This window comes from Protomyctophum bolini (genome assembly GCF_963924005.1).
Source record: "Protomyctophum bolini genome assembly, chromosome: 11".
Lineage (NCBI taxonomy): Eukaryota > Metazoa > Chordata > Actinopteri > Myctophiformes > Myctophidae > Protomyctophum > Protomyctophum bolini.
In genome coordinates this window covers 5533527-5551026 of record NC_137872.1, presented here as the reverse complement: position 1 = coordinate 5551026, position 17500 = coordinate 5533527, and the positions used below count along the sequence as shown (strand labels likewise).

General features: G+C 43.8%; 1 protein-coding gene across 6 annotated transcripts in view; it reads left to right on the top strand.

The window, feature by feature from the left end:
* Window positions 1-15963, top strand: part of LOC308324283 (septin-9-like) — a 188070-nt gene extending 172107 nt beyond the window's left edge. For all 6 annotated transcript variants that reach the window (XM_080776285.1, XM_080776284.1, XM_080776287.1 and 3 more), the window contains 7 exons: window positions 1502-1583; window positions 3136-3273; window positions 8218-8335; window positions 8720-8815; window positions 10733-10829; window positions 12935-12986; window positions 13863-15963. In XM_080776285.1, coding sequence (XP_080632411.1) covers window positions 1502-1583; window positions 3136-3273; window positions 8218-8335; window positions 8720-8815; window positions 10733-10829; window positions 12935-12986; window positions 13863-13998 — 719 coding nt within the window. In that variant the 3' untranslated portion in view covers window positions 13999-15963. The remainder of the gene's footprint in view (window positions 1-1501; window positions 1584-3135; window positions 3274-8217; window positions 8336-8719; window positions 8816-10732; window positions 10830-12934; window positions 12987-13862) is intronic.
* The last annotated feature ends 1537 nt before the right edge of the window (window positions 15964-17500 follow it).

Genomic DNA, 17500 nt, shown 5'->3' with positions numbered 1-17500 from the left:
CCAGTGTTTGGTAAGCAGTTATGTACACTACAGTACCATATAGATGACACAATTCCATGTTGGCAAAATTACAATTCTTCTACATTCTCTAACCCATTCTGACCTGAGATCAGATTCATACGAGGTTTCTACTGGACACACACTGGTCTGATTAACCCATTCTGACCTGAGATCAGATTCTAAAAATGTCAGTCGTTCTTCGAATTTTTCAAAAATAGCAGACCTACAAGCTCGTATCGCGCCACTCGGTGGCGCGCTATGAGCTTGTAGATCTGCTATTTTTCAATAGCTAAAGCATAACATGATGCTAGCACCAAAATGGGTGCCCGGTCAGAATGGGCTAATGGAGGGTATGCGCATGCAGAGTGGCAAAGTTAATGTAATGTTGTTTAAAGTCATGTAATGCAATCAGATCTTTTCTGTTTGCATGTATGGACTGTCAAGTCCAGAAAGTCGTTTTTTGCCACTCAGTAGACGTTCCCACATAACTTCCAGGTATGATGATGATGACACAACACGCCCTCTATTGTGTAGACTATACTTGTAAATGAAGTAGTGTAACAATAATGTGACTCTTAATTTTACACTCTCAAGAGTAGCATTTGATACAGACTTATAGCATGTTATGTAAACAGCATAAGTGCATTGTATGTAGTCATAGCACGTCATAGTACATAATGTATATCATAGTAGTATAGATGTATAGCTTATTTCATTATAGATATTCCACTGTTACTTTCTTAGCTTACGCATGTTTCATGATAAATGTTTTTATGTGATGTATTCCCCATGCTTTTTGTTCTTGCTTAATGTAAGTCGCTCTGGATTAAGAGCGTTTGCTAAATGCCTAAATTGTAAATTGTAAGAGTTAACCCTTTTTGGTGTTAGCATTATGTTATGCTTTAGCTATTAAAAAATAGCAGATCTACAAGCTTGTAGGTCTGCTATTTTTTGAAAAATGGAAGAACGACTGACACATAGAAACATAGCTTTTTCAGAAAACTGGTCAGGATGTAGAAGAGATTTTTAGAATCTGATCTCAGGTCAGAATGGGATAAGGGTCCATTTGGTTACCCCCCTCAAGGACCACTGGTTCCTGATCCAGAACTACTGTCTCGTCCATCCGTCTGTGTTGTCGTCTCGTCAGAAAGTCACTCTTGTCTTCATTCCATCTCCTCACTTCCTGGCTGCTCTTCTCTCGTCCTTCCTTCTCTCCCACACTTTGCTCTTCATCATCATCACAATGATGTCTTCTGATACTCACTCCTGTCTCTCTCTCTCTCTCTCTCTCTCTCTCTCTCTCTCTCTCTCTCTCTCTCTCTCTCTCTGTAATGTCATATTATATAGTCTGATACTTGTTTCACACTTTCACCCTGTTTCCTCGGTCATCGTGGGTTTGAAAACATTCCCATGAATGTGTACGCGGTGTAAAACCTGCTTCCTTGGCACAGTGTATCGATACTGTGTGTGTGTGTGTGTGTGTGTGTGTGTGTGTGTGCAGACATCGAGGAGAAGGGTGTTAGGATGAAGCTGACAGTCATCGACACACCAGGCTTTGGAGACCAGATCAACAATGAGAACTGGTGCGTTTACAACGTTTACACTCAAAGGACAGAGGATTTGACAGAGACCGCATTTCCATGTCCAAAACTGTTTCGCAAAAGAAATTAACAAGAAATAGCCGGTATCTAAAAGCTCCCAACGCACTTGTACAAGTAAGCAGGGCATTGATTTACAAGGAAACGTATAAGCTGACATTGGGAGATACAAGTTTCTCTGCTTGACAGCAACAACATGGTCCCTGTGTGTGTATGCATACGGGTGGCAACAGCTACTACAGTATGTAGCAGTTATCCCATTCTGACCGGGCACCCATTTTGGTGTTAGCATCATGTTATGCTTTACCTATTGAAAAATAGCAGATCTACAAGCTCATATCGCGCCACCGAGTGGCGCGATACGAGCTTGTAGGTCTGCTATTTTTGAAAAATTCGAAGAACGACTGACATTTTTAGAATCTGATCTCAGGTCAGAATGGGTTCATCAGACCAGTGTGTGTCCCGTGGAAACCTCGTATGAATCTGATCTCAGGTCAGAATGGGTTATTTGTTGCTGTCGGCCATGCAGACAGCAACCGTTTCTGAGTAAATCAACGCCCTACTTGATCATACTACAGCGTCACGCAAAAGCATCACAAATAGCAGATCTGTGAAAGCTCAAAATGCATTTAGAGCTTGTAGATCATTTGCTATGTTTTCATGTGGATCCTGAGAGGTGTTGGGACAGGTTGAGGGGTCCACCCGACAGAGACCAGAATGACTTCTGGATACTGAGAGGTGTTGTGGGACAGGTTGAGGGGTCCACCCGACAGAGACCAGGATGACTTCTATGTAGTGAGCATGCATACATATAAGGATGACAATAATATTGTACTAAAACACTGTTTTACATATTGTCTACTTTAGAAGTTAATTTGGGTATGAGGCCAGAATTCACTAAATTAACGATTTCCTGACTTGGGCCTTTTGATGATTGTCATCACTGGACAGCATTAATTAATTATAAAGAATCAGACCCCTCTGAAGTGAGTGGTACTGTACTGTACTGTACTGTACTGTACTGTACTGTACTGTACAAGCCCTCCTCCCTGGCCTGTCTGTCTGTCTGTGTGTTATGCTCTGCAACAGTAGTGAACAAACGCTATATATGTACGTGCTCGGACACACACACACACACACACACACACACACACACACACACACACACACACACACACACACACACACACACAGCTGTGTGGTTGCACCACTCAAAAAACAAAAAAAAAAAAAACAAAGCAAAAAGCAGCAGATCTACAAGCTCGAAATGCACCATTGGGTCAATTTCACTGCCAGGTCTGGAGCTTGTAGATCTGCTCTAATATTTTGATGCTCTTGTGTGACACCACAGTATGATGATGAAGCAGGGCGTTGATTTACGGCGGGAACAAAATCACACACAAAAAGTTAAAATATGGAGAGAAGAGATTTCTGCCCTAATGTCTCTGTCTGTCTCTCTCTCTCTCTCTCTCTCTCTCTCTCTCTCTCTCTCTCTCTCTCTCTCTCTCCCCCCCCCCCCCCCCCCCCCCCCCACCAGCTGGCAGCCCATCATGCAGTTCATTAACGACCAGTACGAGGCCTACCTTCAGGAGGAGATCAACATCGACCGCAAGAAGATCATCCCTGACTCCAGAGTGCACTGCTGCATCTACTTTATACCCCCTACTGGACACTGGTGAGACTGCACCCCACACACACACACACACACACACACGCGCACTGTGAGCTTCTTGGTGTTTGTGTGTCCAGAATCCGCTTTATTGTCATGTCGCATCACAAGAGGGTGGGGGGGAATTCTCTTTCATTCAAGCTCCATTTTTGTAGTTTTTTTTTAGGGCTCGAGTTAGTGTTGAAGTGTCCTTGAGCGAGACTCTGAACCCCTAATTGCTCCTGATGTGCAGGTTGGTGCCTTGCATGGTTTCCTCCGGCATCGGTGTGTGAATGTGTGTGTGTGTGTAAATGGGGTGAATGTATAATGCACAATCTATGTAAAGCGCCTTGGATTAATGGCGCTATATTAATGCACCATTCACAGATTGAATTCCACCACAGGTTACAATGCAGCAGCAGAGACAGATTGCATAGCAACCTGCATGTAGCATGTAGCAACATCACCGCTATACACAGCCACTCAGTACGACGTGTATGTGATGCGTTTTTGTGCGTGTATCCTTGCGTGCGAGGTGAGACGCAAAGGGAAGTATTCCCCCCCGTACACATGAAAGTACAAGTGTACACTTAGTGGTCACTTTTATTGGGGGAGAGACACGAGGTTTAACCCATTCTGACCTGAGATCAGATTCATACGAGGTTTCCACTGGACACACACTGGTCTGATGAACCCATTCTGACCTGAGATCAGATTCTAAAAATGTCAGTCGTTCTTTGAATTTTTCAAAAATAGCAGACCTACAAGCTCGTAGCGCGCCACTCGGTGGCGCGCTATGAGCTTGTAGATCTGCTATTTTTCAATAGCTAAAGCATAACATGATGCTGACACCGAAATGGGTGCCCGGTCAGAATGGGTTAATAGAAGCATGTGTGTGTGTGTGTGTGTGTGTGTGTGCAGTTTGGTCTGCAGTCAAGGACAGGAGGTTGTGTTTCTGTTGGAACATTAAACATGAGACTCTCGAGGACCTTGAACGCTGGGCGATTATTGGAGACAGATGTGCCCATGTGGCTCTATCATCCCACAGCCAGGAGCCTTCGTTCACACACGGCTGGGACTACAGTTCACACTGTAGAGGCGGTGGCTCAGGGGTAGAGAGTGGCTGGATGGGAACCGCAAGGTTGCCAGGTCGAACCCGGGGCTCCCCCAGAGTCAGTGTTGAAGTGTCCTTGAGCAAGACACTGAAGTGTCAACCCAAAATGGGTTAATGACACCAGTCCTAGTTGAGAATGATGCATTTAGTGGGTTTTTTTCTTTGGCATTTGTCACCGAACCCACCGTTCAGCAGCCTCCTCCAACAAAGTGAGAAGTGCTTGGGCTGAATGAAGCTGATCACATGACTTGTATTAAATGGTAAATGGTCCATGTATATAGCGCCTTTATCCAAGGAGCTTCACATACATTGTGCATTACATTCACCCATTCACACACACACACACACACACACACACACATTCACACACCGATGGCGGAGGAGGAAACCATGCAAGGAACCCAACCAGCACATCAGGAGGAATTGGGGGTTCAGAGTCTTGCTCAAGGACACGTCGACACTAACTCAGGGGGAGCCCACAGGGTTCGAACTCGGAACCTTGCGGTTACCATCCGGCCACTCTCTACCGCTGAGCCACTGCCGCCCCTGTGTTCACCCTCGCAGCTACTGGCATGTGGTGGAACATCGCTGCGTAGATATCACTCTGGATTCTACTGGCATGTGGTGGAACATCGCTGCGTAGATATCACTCTGGATTCTCGGTGTGGAGCCTGCATTTCCAAGGGATGGATTACAAAAACATTCCCCCTGATCCTGTCCCACATGCAGGGCCCTGATTGGTGCCCTCATCACTTCGGCGGCAGGGAGATAATCCAATCACAATCGCAACGGGGCCAGGCTGATCTAGCCTGGAAAGCAGATATGCCAGGTCGACGTGCCCCTTTGAGCTTAAAGCATGTTGATTTTTTTCAACCCTTTTCATATCGAGGCCCATTCTTTTGTTCAGCATTTGAGCCACGGACCACCGTTTGATGACATTTAGACTTGCTGACTCAAATCTAAAGAATTGTGTTATCGTTGGATAGGCTTTTGTCCACAATTCCATTCTCTACTTATGTAGACTTCTTGTAAATTATGTAATGCAGATGTTTAACAACAATTTAACTCTTGAGACCGTCCATTTGGTTTCATATTTACGCTCTCAAAAGTTAGAGAACTAATAAGGGTCCATTTGGTTACCAGCACTCTCCATCATTTAACCGGGTGGACCTCCTGGAACCCCCTCAAGGACCACAAACACACACACAGGCCAGCAACCCGAGGCGTTGAAGTGTCAGGGCTGCCCCCTGCTGCCTGTGTGGGGCATAGCAGCATGCTGTGAGGCCTATTGACACAATTCAATTCAAAGGGCTTTATTGTACATGAGAAAACATAGGTTTACATTGCCAAAGCAGAAAGAACAATACAACAATACAACAATACAGCAATACAATCAAAACAAAAATGATGTACATTTGAAGGTCAGAATCTACAATGGATCAAATTCTTGACACAGTGACTCCTACGCATGATGAGTCATGATCCAATAATGGCGAGTCATCAGTGGGAAAGAGAAAACGCAGTGTGTGCACTACTATGGCCTGACATTCTCCCGTGCATTATGACAGGATGAAGGCACATGGCATTTATCACACTCACACAATATAACCCATTCTGAACCTTTTGGCGTTTAACCCATTCTGAACGGGAACCCATATTGGTGTCGGCATCATGTCATGCTTTAGCTATTGAAAAATAGCAGATCTACAAGCTCATAGCGCGCCACCGAGTGGCGCGCTACGAGCTTGTAGGTCTGCTATTTTTGAAAAATCGAAGAGCGACTGACATTTTTAGAATCTGATCTCAGGTCAGAATGGGTTAAAGCATTATGTTATACTTTAGCTGTTGAAAAATCGCTCCGTTTACTTCTGCTACTTCAAGTCAATGTTTGATTCCAATGCACATGTTGTGTTCCGGGCTTTTAACCCATTCTGACCTGAGATCAGATTCATACGAGGTTTCCACTGGAAACTGATGAACCCATTCTGACCCGAGATCAGATTTTAAAAAATGTCAGTCGTTCTTCGATTTTTCAAAAATAGCAGACCTACAAGCTCGTAGCGCGCCACTCGGTGGCGCGCTATGAGCTTGTAGATCTGCTATTTTTAAATAGCTAAAGCATAATGTAATGCTAACACCAAAATGGGTTCCCGGTCAGAATGGGTTAATTGTAACTCAGTACTCCTACATTGCAGTATTGATATTACTTAATTAAACAAAAATGTGAGTACCCTGTTTAAAACAAGATGCATTTAAATGCCTGACCCTGAGAACAGGCCTGCTGTGTCGTGTCCTGAGTCACTGCAGCTGATTTTGTCAGTAGAACCATGATAAAGGCAGGAGAAGAACACACCAAATCATGCAATCATGAATTGATCGCGTACACCTGCTCCACAATGGCACAGGGCTATCTCTTGCGCCACCCTTAGGGCCGATTCATACTCCTATTTTAGAGCTGAATAAAAGTCGGTTCGGCTCTATAGAGCCTACAATTTGACGTCATTTGAGGTTCGGGGGGGGCGGGTACCGTCCTAAAGTCGGCTCTTCGGTGCTACTGAAAATTTCTGACGAGCCGAAATCATTTCGGCACTACAGCGCCGAAACAGGAGTATGAATCGGCCCTTATCCCTAAACCTTTTAGCCATGTTTGCAACTTTTTTTTTTTTTTTTAACTTTAAAAATAGTTTGAATAGCCGATCCACAAGCTCACAGCGTGTCAATGACTATTTTAACTATTTTAAAATGTTTTTCAAAATTGTCAAAAATGGCAAATAGGTTTAGAGATAAGCAAGATTAGGCTCACAGAGTCAACACGCCTTCATGACAACATATTACAGGAACAAATATATTACACAACATTAGCCTCATCATACTGACATTTCTACCTGACTCTAGTGCCTATAAGAATCAGTTTCATTGTGCCATAGACTAGTGCCTATTATGTCCTCAGCCTATCATAATCATCAGGACCCATTTGAGGGGTCACGGAACAAATGAATCCCTAACAAATCTAATAAAAAATAAAATAATTGTATACATTTTAAAACAACCTAACAAATCTAATAAAAAAATAAGAAGTAAGTGTAAACAGCCGATCTACAAGCTACTGTACCGATCTACTAGTGAAAATGGCAGATCTACAAGTGTGCAACGCAACGCTTTGTGCCACGCTGTGCACTTGTGAGATCTGTTATTTTCATTGCTTTGGGTTCATAGATATCAGAGCCACGTGAGTCCCACAAGTCTGACATGGTACAGTGTGTGAACTACAAAAGATTGTGCGTGTGGACTTTCCACCTCGGAGGAAACATTGGAGGATTGGTAGCCCCTTACCCCTGTGCATGCACATTTTTCACACGCGCGCACACACACACACACACACACACACACACACACACACACACACACACACACACACACACACACACACACCTCGACTGGATTGAACTTTAATTCAATCACCTTAATGGCAGAGATGGATTTCTATTATGGGCGGCTGTGGCTCAGGAGGTACAGTAGGTCGTCCAATGATACCTGGGTCGGCGGTTCGAATCCCGGCTCCTCCTCCTGTCCACATGTCGAAGTGTCCTTGGGCAAGACACTGAACCCTACATTGCCTCCAAAGAGTCGGTCAGTGTGAGCTCGCCACCATCGGTGTGAGCTCCTCACGGTGTGAAGTGAGGACGCTGGCGTCGACTGTTCGCCGCTTCACCTCCCAATGTATGAATGAATGAACCATTGTTAAGCGCTTTGAGCACTTGGAAAAGCGCTATAAAAATGCAATTCATTCATTATTATACTCAACTGTGTGTGTGTGTGTGTGTGTGTGTGTGTGTGTGTGTGTGTGTGTGTGTCAGTCTGCGGCCTCTAGACGTAGAGTTCATGAGGCGTCTCAGTAAGGTGGTGAACATCGTTCCTGTCATCGCTAAGGCTGACACTCTGACCCTGGAGGAGAGAGACTTCTTTAAGAAGAAGGTACGCACGCACACACTCTCTCTCTCTCTCTCTCTCTCTCTCTCTCTCTCTCTCTCTCTCTCTCTCTCACACACACACATTCAAATTTCTTTATTTGAGTCCACATTTATAAAATACATCAAGGGCACAAATATTTCCAGTTGCTTCTGATATCCCACGCACTCGAAACATCATGTGTCTCAGTGCTTGAGTCCAAACAAGCCCTAAATGTACAACAACACATGAACTTATTCACAGCCAACGTGAACAACACACTCACACACTGACCCTGTGTGTGTGTGTGTGTGTGTGTGTGTGTGTGTGTGTGTGTGTGTGTGTGTGTGTGTGTGTGTGTGTGTGTGTGTGTGTGTGTGTGTGTGTGTGTGTGTGTGTGTGTGCCAACAGATCAGGGAGGAGCTGCGCTCCAACGGCATCGACGTGTACCCCCAGAAGGAGTTTGACGAAGACGCAGAAGACAGGATGATCAACGACAAGATCAGGGTGAGGACATCAGGAGCTGAATGATCACTGTGGGCGGATTCACACCTAGTCAATGATCTCTGTGGGCGGATTCACACCTAGTCAATGATCACTGTGGGTGGATGCACACCTAGTCAATGATCTCTGTGGGCGGATGCACACCTAGTCAATGATCTCTGTGGGCGGATTCACACCTAGTCAATGATCACTGTGGGCGGATTCACACCTAGTCAATGATCTCTGTGGGTGGATGCACACCTAGTCAATGATCTCTGTGGGTGGATGCACACCTAGTCAATGATCACTGTGGGCGGATTCACACCTAGTCAATGATCTCTGTGGGCGGATTCACACCTAGTCAATGATCTCTGTGGGCGGATTCACACCTAGTCAATGATCTCTGTGGGCGCATTCACACCTAGTCAATGATCTCTGTGGGTGGATTCACACCTAGTCAATGATCTCTGTGGGTGGATGCACACCTAGTCAATGATCTCTGTGGGCGGATTCACACCTAGTCAATGATCTCTGTGGGTGGATTCACACCTAGTCAATGATCTCTGTGGGCGGATTCACACCTAGTCAATGATCTCTGTGGGCGGATTCACACCTAGTCAATGATCTCTGTGGGTGGATTCACACCTAGTCAATGATCTCTGTGGGTGGATTCACACCTAGTCAATGATCTCTGTGGGCGGATTCACACCTAGTCAATGATCTCTGTGGGTGGATTCACACCTAGTCAATGATCTCTGTGGGCGGATTCACACCTAGTCAATGATCACTGTGGGCGGATTCACACCTAGTCAATGATCTCTGTGGGCGGATTCACACCTAGTCAATGATCTCTGTGGGTGGATTCACACCTAGTCAATGATCTCTGTGGGTGGATGCACACCTAGTCAATGATCTCTGTGGGCGGATTCACACCTAGTCAATGATCTCTGTGGGCGGATTCACACCTAGTCAATGATCTCTGTGGGCGGATTCACACCTAGTCAATGATCTCTGTGGGCGGATTCACACCTAGTCAATGATCGATGTGGGCGGATTCACACCTAGTCAATGATCTCTGTGGGTGGATTCACACCTAGTCAATGATCTCTGTGGGCGGATTCACACCTAGTCAATGATCTCTGTGGGCGGATTCACACCTAGTCAATGATCTCTGTGGGCGGATTCACACCTAGTCAATGATCTCTGTGGGCGGATTCACACCTAGTCAATGATCTCTGTGGGCGGATGCACACCTAGTCAATGATCTCTGTGGGTGGATGCACACCTAGTCCTGTTGATTCAAACTCCTCCTTTCCACCGGTTGGTTCCCAATGGGAACCGGTTCAGTCCTTTTTGGTTCTTAGTCCATGATCCAGAGTTCCTAAATTGGTGGGAAAAACTAGACCTATATTAAATTGTGTTTAGGATCAATACAAGTTAAATTAATACATGATAACCCTTCCACAGTAGTAACTTTTTCATATTTTAGTTTATTTTGCATATTTTCCTACATAATGCCTCATTTGCATATTTAGAAATGTAAAATTTGTAATACAAATCATTGTTTTCTGGTAACTACTCAATTGGGGAGGTTTCATGGTGATAACGATCTAATATAGGTATGGTTTTGCACACTCAATTCATAATTAACGTTCCAGTGTTGGAGCTCTGGCTCATGGACTAAGAACCCAAAAGAACTGAACCGGTTCCCATTGGGAACCAACCGGTGGAAAAGAGGCCCCTTAGTCCCGTTGATTCAAACTGTTCCCCAATACGATTGTCTTGTCCGCCCCGCTGGCCATGATCCACATTGGCCTTGATTCTTCCGCACCCGAGTACACTACGGCTACGGCTCTCTGGAGTGAGTGTTTGGAATGCAGTACAGTGGCCCTCTCCATGGTTATATTGCTGGTATATAATGTGCATATTGAATGTGTGCAGGAGATGATTCCGTTCGCGGTGGTGGGCAGTGACCAGGAGTACCAGGTGAACGGCAGGAGACTGCTGGGGAGGAAGACCAAGTGGGGGACCATAGAAGGTGATGATGACGACCTCACTTCCTCTTCTCTACCGTGGCCGAACAGCACTAAGGCTTGTTTACATCAGGCTCCTCCATTTTCAATTCATCAAGAATTACATAGACATAATAACAGGTCATGGAATGGAATGGAATGGAAAATACTTTATTAATCCCCGAGGGGAAATTGAATTTGTTACAATGCAGCAACAGGCAGCCAGCGTTACGCAGCGCCAAATCTAAACAGTCTTCACACTCTAACCTTTGGCATAAAGACATCTACAGGTCATCAGGGGTTCCCAAACTTTTTTGGACCAGGTACCCCTTTTGGGGTAGATATTTTTCCAGGTACCCCCTCATCCTCGCAACACGGATAACAAATAAATGTATACGTCTAAATGTAGACGTCTAAATGTAGACGTCTAAATGTAGACGTCTAAATGTGTACGTCTAAATGTGTACGTCTAAATGTAGACGTCTAAATGTTTTTTGAAATTTTGAAAAAAAAAGTTATCCTCATTTCTCATCATTTTGGACCATGGGCTATAGCCCATATCGTACGGCATACTATAGCGCGCCGTTTTTCATCATTTTTGAGGATTTGAAAAAAATGACGAAATGACAAAAACGATGGGTTATAGCCCATGTTTTTTGAAATTTTGAAAAAAAAAAGTTAGCCTCGTTTCTCATCATTTTGGACCGTGGGCTATAGCCCATATCGTACGGCATACTATAGCGCGCCGTTTTTCATCATTTTTGAAGATTTGAAAAAAATGACGAAATGACAAAAACTATGGGTTATAGCCCATGTTTTTTGAAATTTTGAAAAAAAAAAGTTGTCCTCGTTTCTCATCATTTTGGACCATGGGCTATAGCCCATATCGTACGGCATACTATGGCACGCCGTTTTTCATCATTTTTGATGATTTGACAAAAATGAAAATATAAAAAAAACGATGGGTTATAGCCCATGTTTTTTGAAATTTTGAAAAAAAAAGTTATCCTTGTTTCTCATCATTTTGGACAATGGGCTATAGCCTATATCGTACGGCATACTATAGCGCGCCGTTTTTCATCATTTTTGATGATTTGACAAAAATGAAAAAAACGTCTAAATGTGTACGTCTTCTCTTATGGGGGTCCCTGGCATATCTTTTCAAATGGGGGTCCAAGGGCTAAGTAGTGTCAATTTGGGGGTCCTTGACATGAAAAAGTTTGGGAACCACTGCTTTAAACACTTTAGCACTTTATGAACATGAACAAAATAGATGGGTCCCCCCTGGAACTCCCTCAGGTACCCCTGGGGGTCCCCGGACCCCACTTTGGGAACCACTGATCTAAACAGTCGTCACACTCTAACCTTTGGCATGTGCCTCTCTCCTCTCCCTCTCTCCTTCTGATTTGAAAACTTGAAACAGGACATTCTGTATAATTAGTACCGATGCCAATACTTTTGTACTTTGACTCAAGTACATCTTGAATTCTGGACTTGTAACAGAGCATCTCTATATTGCAGTATCGATACTGCAATATAGAAATTGATACTTGAGTAAAACATTTGACTAATTGTTTCCACCACCGCTGTGAACAGAGTGGAGAGCCGTTCTCTCAGAGCCACCGTCAGGGCGATGTCTCCACCTAGTGGCCTCGGGGAGAACTCAACATTCTGTGACGATACCTGTAGTATACAGTGCAAATACTGTAGGATTTCTGACTCCATGATTGTGTCTGCTTACACATACAATAGGAGTGGGAAATAAAATGGTTTCTTGGCGTAATCAATTAATGACTATTAATGTCAATCGATTCACAAAAATCTTTTACTTTATTATTTTTTAAAAATGATATTTTTGGACTTGTTTGTCTGTCTTTGCTTTTTCTACAATAATTGTAGAAAAAGCAGGTTATATTGTTGATGTCAAATATATAACCTTCCAATTGACAGGGACAGTGTTTATATCATCAATACAAGATTATGGAAGTAAATGAATGTGTTTTCACTATGGATCATTAGAAAGAACTGTTAATTAGTCACACAGTGAGGGGAAATAAATCATGCATTGGCATGGCGATGCATCAGTAATGGAAGTTAACCGAGTTGTCTCTCTGTCTTCCCCTATCTGCAGTTGAGAACATCGCTCACTGTGAGTTTGCCTACTTGAGGGATCTGCTGATCAGGTGAGATGTGTGTGTGTGTGTGTGTGTGTGCGCATCTCTGACACTTCATTTTTATCGCTGTGTCTCCATATTGTTCTAGTGTAGTTCCATTTAGAGTTCCTCGCCACCGTGTCATGTTGATTGATGAAGCATAGTGTTGACGTTGATGGGGCGGCAGTGGCTCAGGGGTAGAGAGTGGCTGGATGGTAAACCACAAGGTTCCCAGTTCGAACCCGGGCTCCGCCAGAGTTAGTGTCGTAGTGTCCTTGAGCAAGACACTGAACCCCTAATTGCTCTCGATGTGCAGGTTTGGTGCCTTGCATGGTTTCCTGTTATCGGTGTATGAATGGGTGTGTGAATGGGTGAATGTAATGCACAATCTCTGTAAAGTGCCTTGGATAAAGGCGCTATATAAATGCACCATTTACCATTTTGATGTCGGTCAGAAACTGCGTTAACGTATTTTTTTTTAATTAAATAAACACCCTACTCGATCACTCTACAGCAGGGGTGCCCACACTGTTTTGACTTGAGAGCTACTTTCAAAATTAGCGTTTGAGCTGACGGGCCCTTTTGATGTCAATACATTTCTTAATTTTTAAATTAAATATTTATTTAGGGGCATGTCATGTGGTCTACCTGCACAGCCTTGGTGATCTACTGGTAGACTGTGATCTACCTGTTTGCCACCCCTGCACTACAGCGTCACACGGAAGCATAAAAAGTAGCAGATCTACAAGCTCGAAGCGTGTCGCAAAGCGACGCGTTTCGATCTTGTAGATCTGCTTCGCATCTGCTTTTGATGCTTTTTAATTTGAATCCTGTTTACTGTGTGTGTGCGTGCGTGCGTGCGTGCGTGTGCGTGCGCGTGTGTGCCCGTGTGTGTGCGCGCGTCAGGTCCCACATGCAGAACATCAAGGACATCACCAGCAGCATCCACTATGAAATGTACCGCGTCAGACGCCTCAACGAGAACAACACGCACGCCAACGGAGTCGCAGAGCACCACCTGGTGGCCACGCACGAGATGTAGACTCCACCCAGCACTCCACCTCTCCCCTCCATCTCCCCCTCCTCCCCATTCACCAAGCCCCTCATGCCCAGCCTTCAGGGTGGAGTGTCCAGGATGGGTGGGTTCTCTGACGTGCCTCCCTGCCTGCACCCACCCACCCACCCAGGAGGAGGAGGAGCTCTGGTTTGAGAGACTTTTCAGTGACTCCATGGACCACTAAAACGCCAAACGCACCGAGTGCCTTTTCCACTACATAACGGACGACAATCCCACAGCGGAGGATCGCTCAGGCCGCCGACGTCCTTTCCCCCCCGCCGCTACGTTTTAACGCTTTAACGTTTGTGCCGCGTCGCACGTGACCGCTGTGGTCCGCGCGCTGAAAACAGGCAAGCTACAAGCTACAAGCTACAAGCTACAAGCTCCCGGAGGAGGCGTGGCGTGACGTGACGGACGTTCACCTTTTATGAAAGCCAGAGGACGGGCGGAGGGTCGTTCAGAACGCTGCCGTCGTACAAAAACGGGCGACTTTACGAGCGAACAGAGCGCGTGAGCAGCTCGTACGACGTCGCCTGCGTTCGCCGTTTGACGCGGTCGTGCCACAAAGCGTGAACGGGTCTTAAAACGTCGTCGCAGATCTTTGGTCATGAACGTGGTGAAAATAGCAGAGCCACATGCTCACGTGCAGGTTTGTGGATCTGCTATTTTTTGTTTCGCCATTCCACCCCATCAAACGACGATGTATAAGTTCGAGGTTTGCGACTCAACTAAACTCAACTAAACTCCTGTGTTTTTATCGCGTCCGTCGATCAGGGCAGATTGATGGGGGCGGGGCACCGTCACATCCTCCTCTGATGTCAGAAGTGCCTCGGATTTTAACTTGTAGTTTCAGTAACACCTCAATTTCTTTTTTGTACTAAAAGCATCACACAAGCGCATTTCTGCTCTGTCTGTTGAACTTGAAGCGCACGCGGTCTTTGTCGCCGATGAGCCTGTGTTCGTCTTTCCAGCGCCAACGTCTGTGTGATGTGGTAAAACACGAACATAAATGGAAATTTGCCAAAAGAAAGGTTAGCTAAGTGCGTAATATGTTGGGTTTTTATCGGTTTTTCTTGGTGCCTTGCTTTTATACATTGTTGTTTTTGTACACATGATCAACATGTCAGATATGGATTCTAATGCCCACGGCACCTTTTGGTTTCCCAATTACAAATATATAGTTATTTTTTAAGTAGAAAATACCATGAGTGATTTAAAGATGATTGCTATTTATGCTCAATGTAAGATGTGAAAATTGTGTCAATGGTTATAATCCACTTGCACACACACACACACGTTGTGTGTGCGCTTCTTTGGCCCGTAAACGTGCGCCTTATTTCAGTGGTTTGCATACTCCGATCCAGGGACGGTCAGGGGTCCTTGAAAGGGATTCCACTCTTAACTCTTGACAGTGTACGAAACCTTGGGGTCCATTTGGTTCCGTCTGTACACTTTCAGAGTTAGAGGGGGGGGATCGTCCAAATAATAAATAAAGAAATCCAAACTGTTTTGGGAACTACTGCCTTCTATTTATTGGCGACCAGGCCCTTCATGTTGGTCAGGATCTGATGCAGATCTGACGGCGGCCAAACTATTCTGTTCACAATCTCAAATACTGAACCCCTCCGTGGTGATTAACCACCTGAACCTCGTCTGTGGTGTCCCTCAGGGCTCTGTACTGGGGTGTAGGTGGTTAAGCAGCACATCGTGTTCCACTGAGCATCCGTTGGTGGTCTTATGTCTGAAGCAATATTATTATTATTATTATTATTATTACTTCCAAAGCTGTCATTGTTGTCATGATCTGTTCTTGTATATTCTTTTTGTCCCGATACATTTTTCTTTTCATTGTTTTTTTGTTTTGTTTTTTTTGTACTGGTATTATTAATAGCAGATTTGTTGCCTTTGATATCTTATTTTAAACAAATAAAGTTTAAAGTTGTAAATATATATTAATTTTGTTGTATTAATTTTATTACAGAAACGCTGTTTTTTTTTTTTCTTTGTATGTCAAATATTACCTGTACTGATATTAGTGCAGATGATCTGTTAGCAAATCAAATCATTTCACTCAAGCGAAACTGACCAAAGTGCTGAACAGGGAAAAACAAGGAAAATTACAAAGAAACAAGGAACATAACATGTATACATACAGAAGAGATAGAAAATGATGAAAAACGGCGCGCTATAGTATGCCGTACGATATGGGCTATAGCCCATGGTCCAAAATGATGAGAAACGAGGCTAACTTTTTTTTTCAAAATTTCAAAAAACATGGGCTATAACCTTTCGTTTTTGTCATTTCGTCATTTTTTTCAAATCTTCAAAAATGATGAAAAACGGCGCGCTATAGTATGCCGTACGATATGGGCTATAGCCCATGGTCCAAAATGATGAGAAACGAGGCTAACTTTTTTTTTCAAAATTTCAAAAAACATGGGCTATAACCTTTCGTTTTTGTCATTTCGTAATTTTTTTCAAATCTTAAAAAATGATGAAAAACGGCGCGCTATAGTATGCCGTACGATATGGGCTATAGCCCATGGTCCAAAATGATGAGAAACGAGGCTAACTTTTTTTTTCAAAATTTCAAAAAACATGGGCTATAACCTTTCGTTTTTGTCATTTCGTCATTTTTTTCAAATCTTCAAAAATGATGAAAAACGGCGCGCTATAGTATGCCGTACGATATGGGCTATAGCCCATGGTCCAAAATGATGAGAAACGAGGCTAACTTTTTTTTTCAAAATTTCAAAAAACATGGGCTATAACCTTTCGTTTTTGTCATTTCGTCATTTTTTTCAAATCTTCAAAAATGATGAAAAACGGCGCGCTATAGTATGCCGTACGATATGGGCTATAGCCCATGGTCCAAAATGATGAGAAACGAGGCTAACTTTTTTTTTCAAAATTTCAAAAAACATGGGCTATAACCTTTCGTTTTTGTCATTTCGTCATTTTTTTCAAATCTTCAAAAATGATGAAAAACGGCGCGCTATAGTATGCCGTACGATATGGGCTATAGCCCATGGTCCAAAATGATGAGAAACGAGGCTAACCTTTTTTTTCAAAATTTCAAAAAACATGGGCTATAACCTTTCGTTTTTGTCATTTCGTAATTTTTTTCAAATCTTAAAAAATGATGAAAAACGGCGCGCTATAGTATGCCGTACGATATGGGCTATAGCCCATGGTCCAAAATGATGAGAAACGAGGCTAACTTTTTTTTTCAAAATTTCAAAAAACATGGGCTATAACCTTTCGTTTTTGTCATTTCGTCATTTTTTTCAAATCTTCAAAAATGATGAAAAACGGCGCGCTATAGTATGCCGTACGATATGGGCTATAGCCCATGGTCCAAAATGATGAGAAACGAGGCTAACTTTTTTTTTCAAAATTTCAAAAAACATGGGCTATAACCTTTCGTTTTTGTCATTTTGTCATTTTTTTCAAATCTTCAAAAATGATGAAAAACGGCTCGCTATAG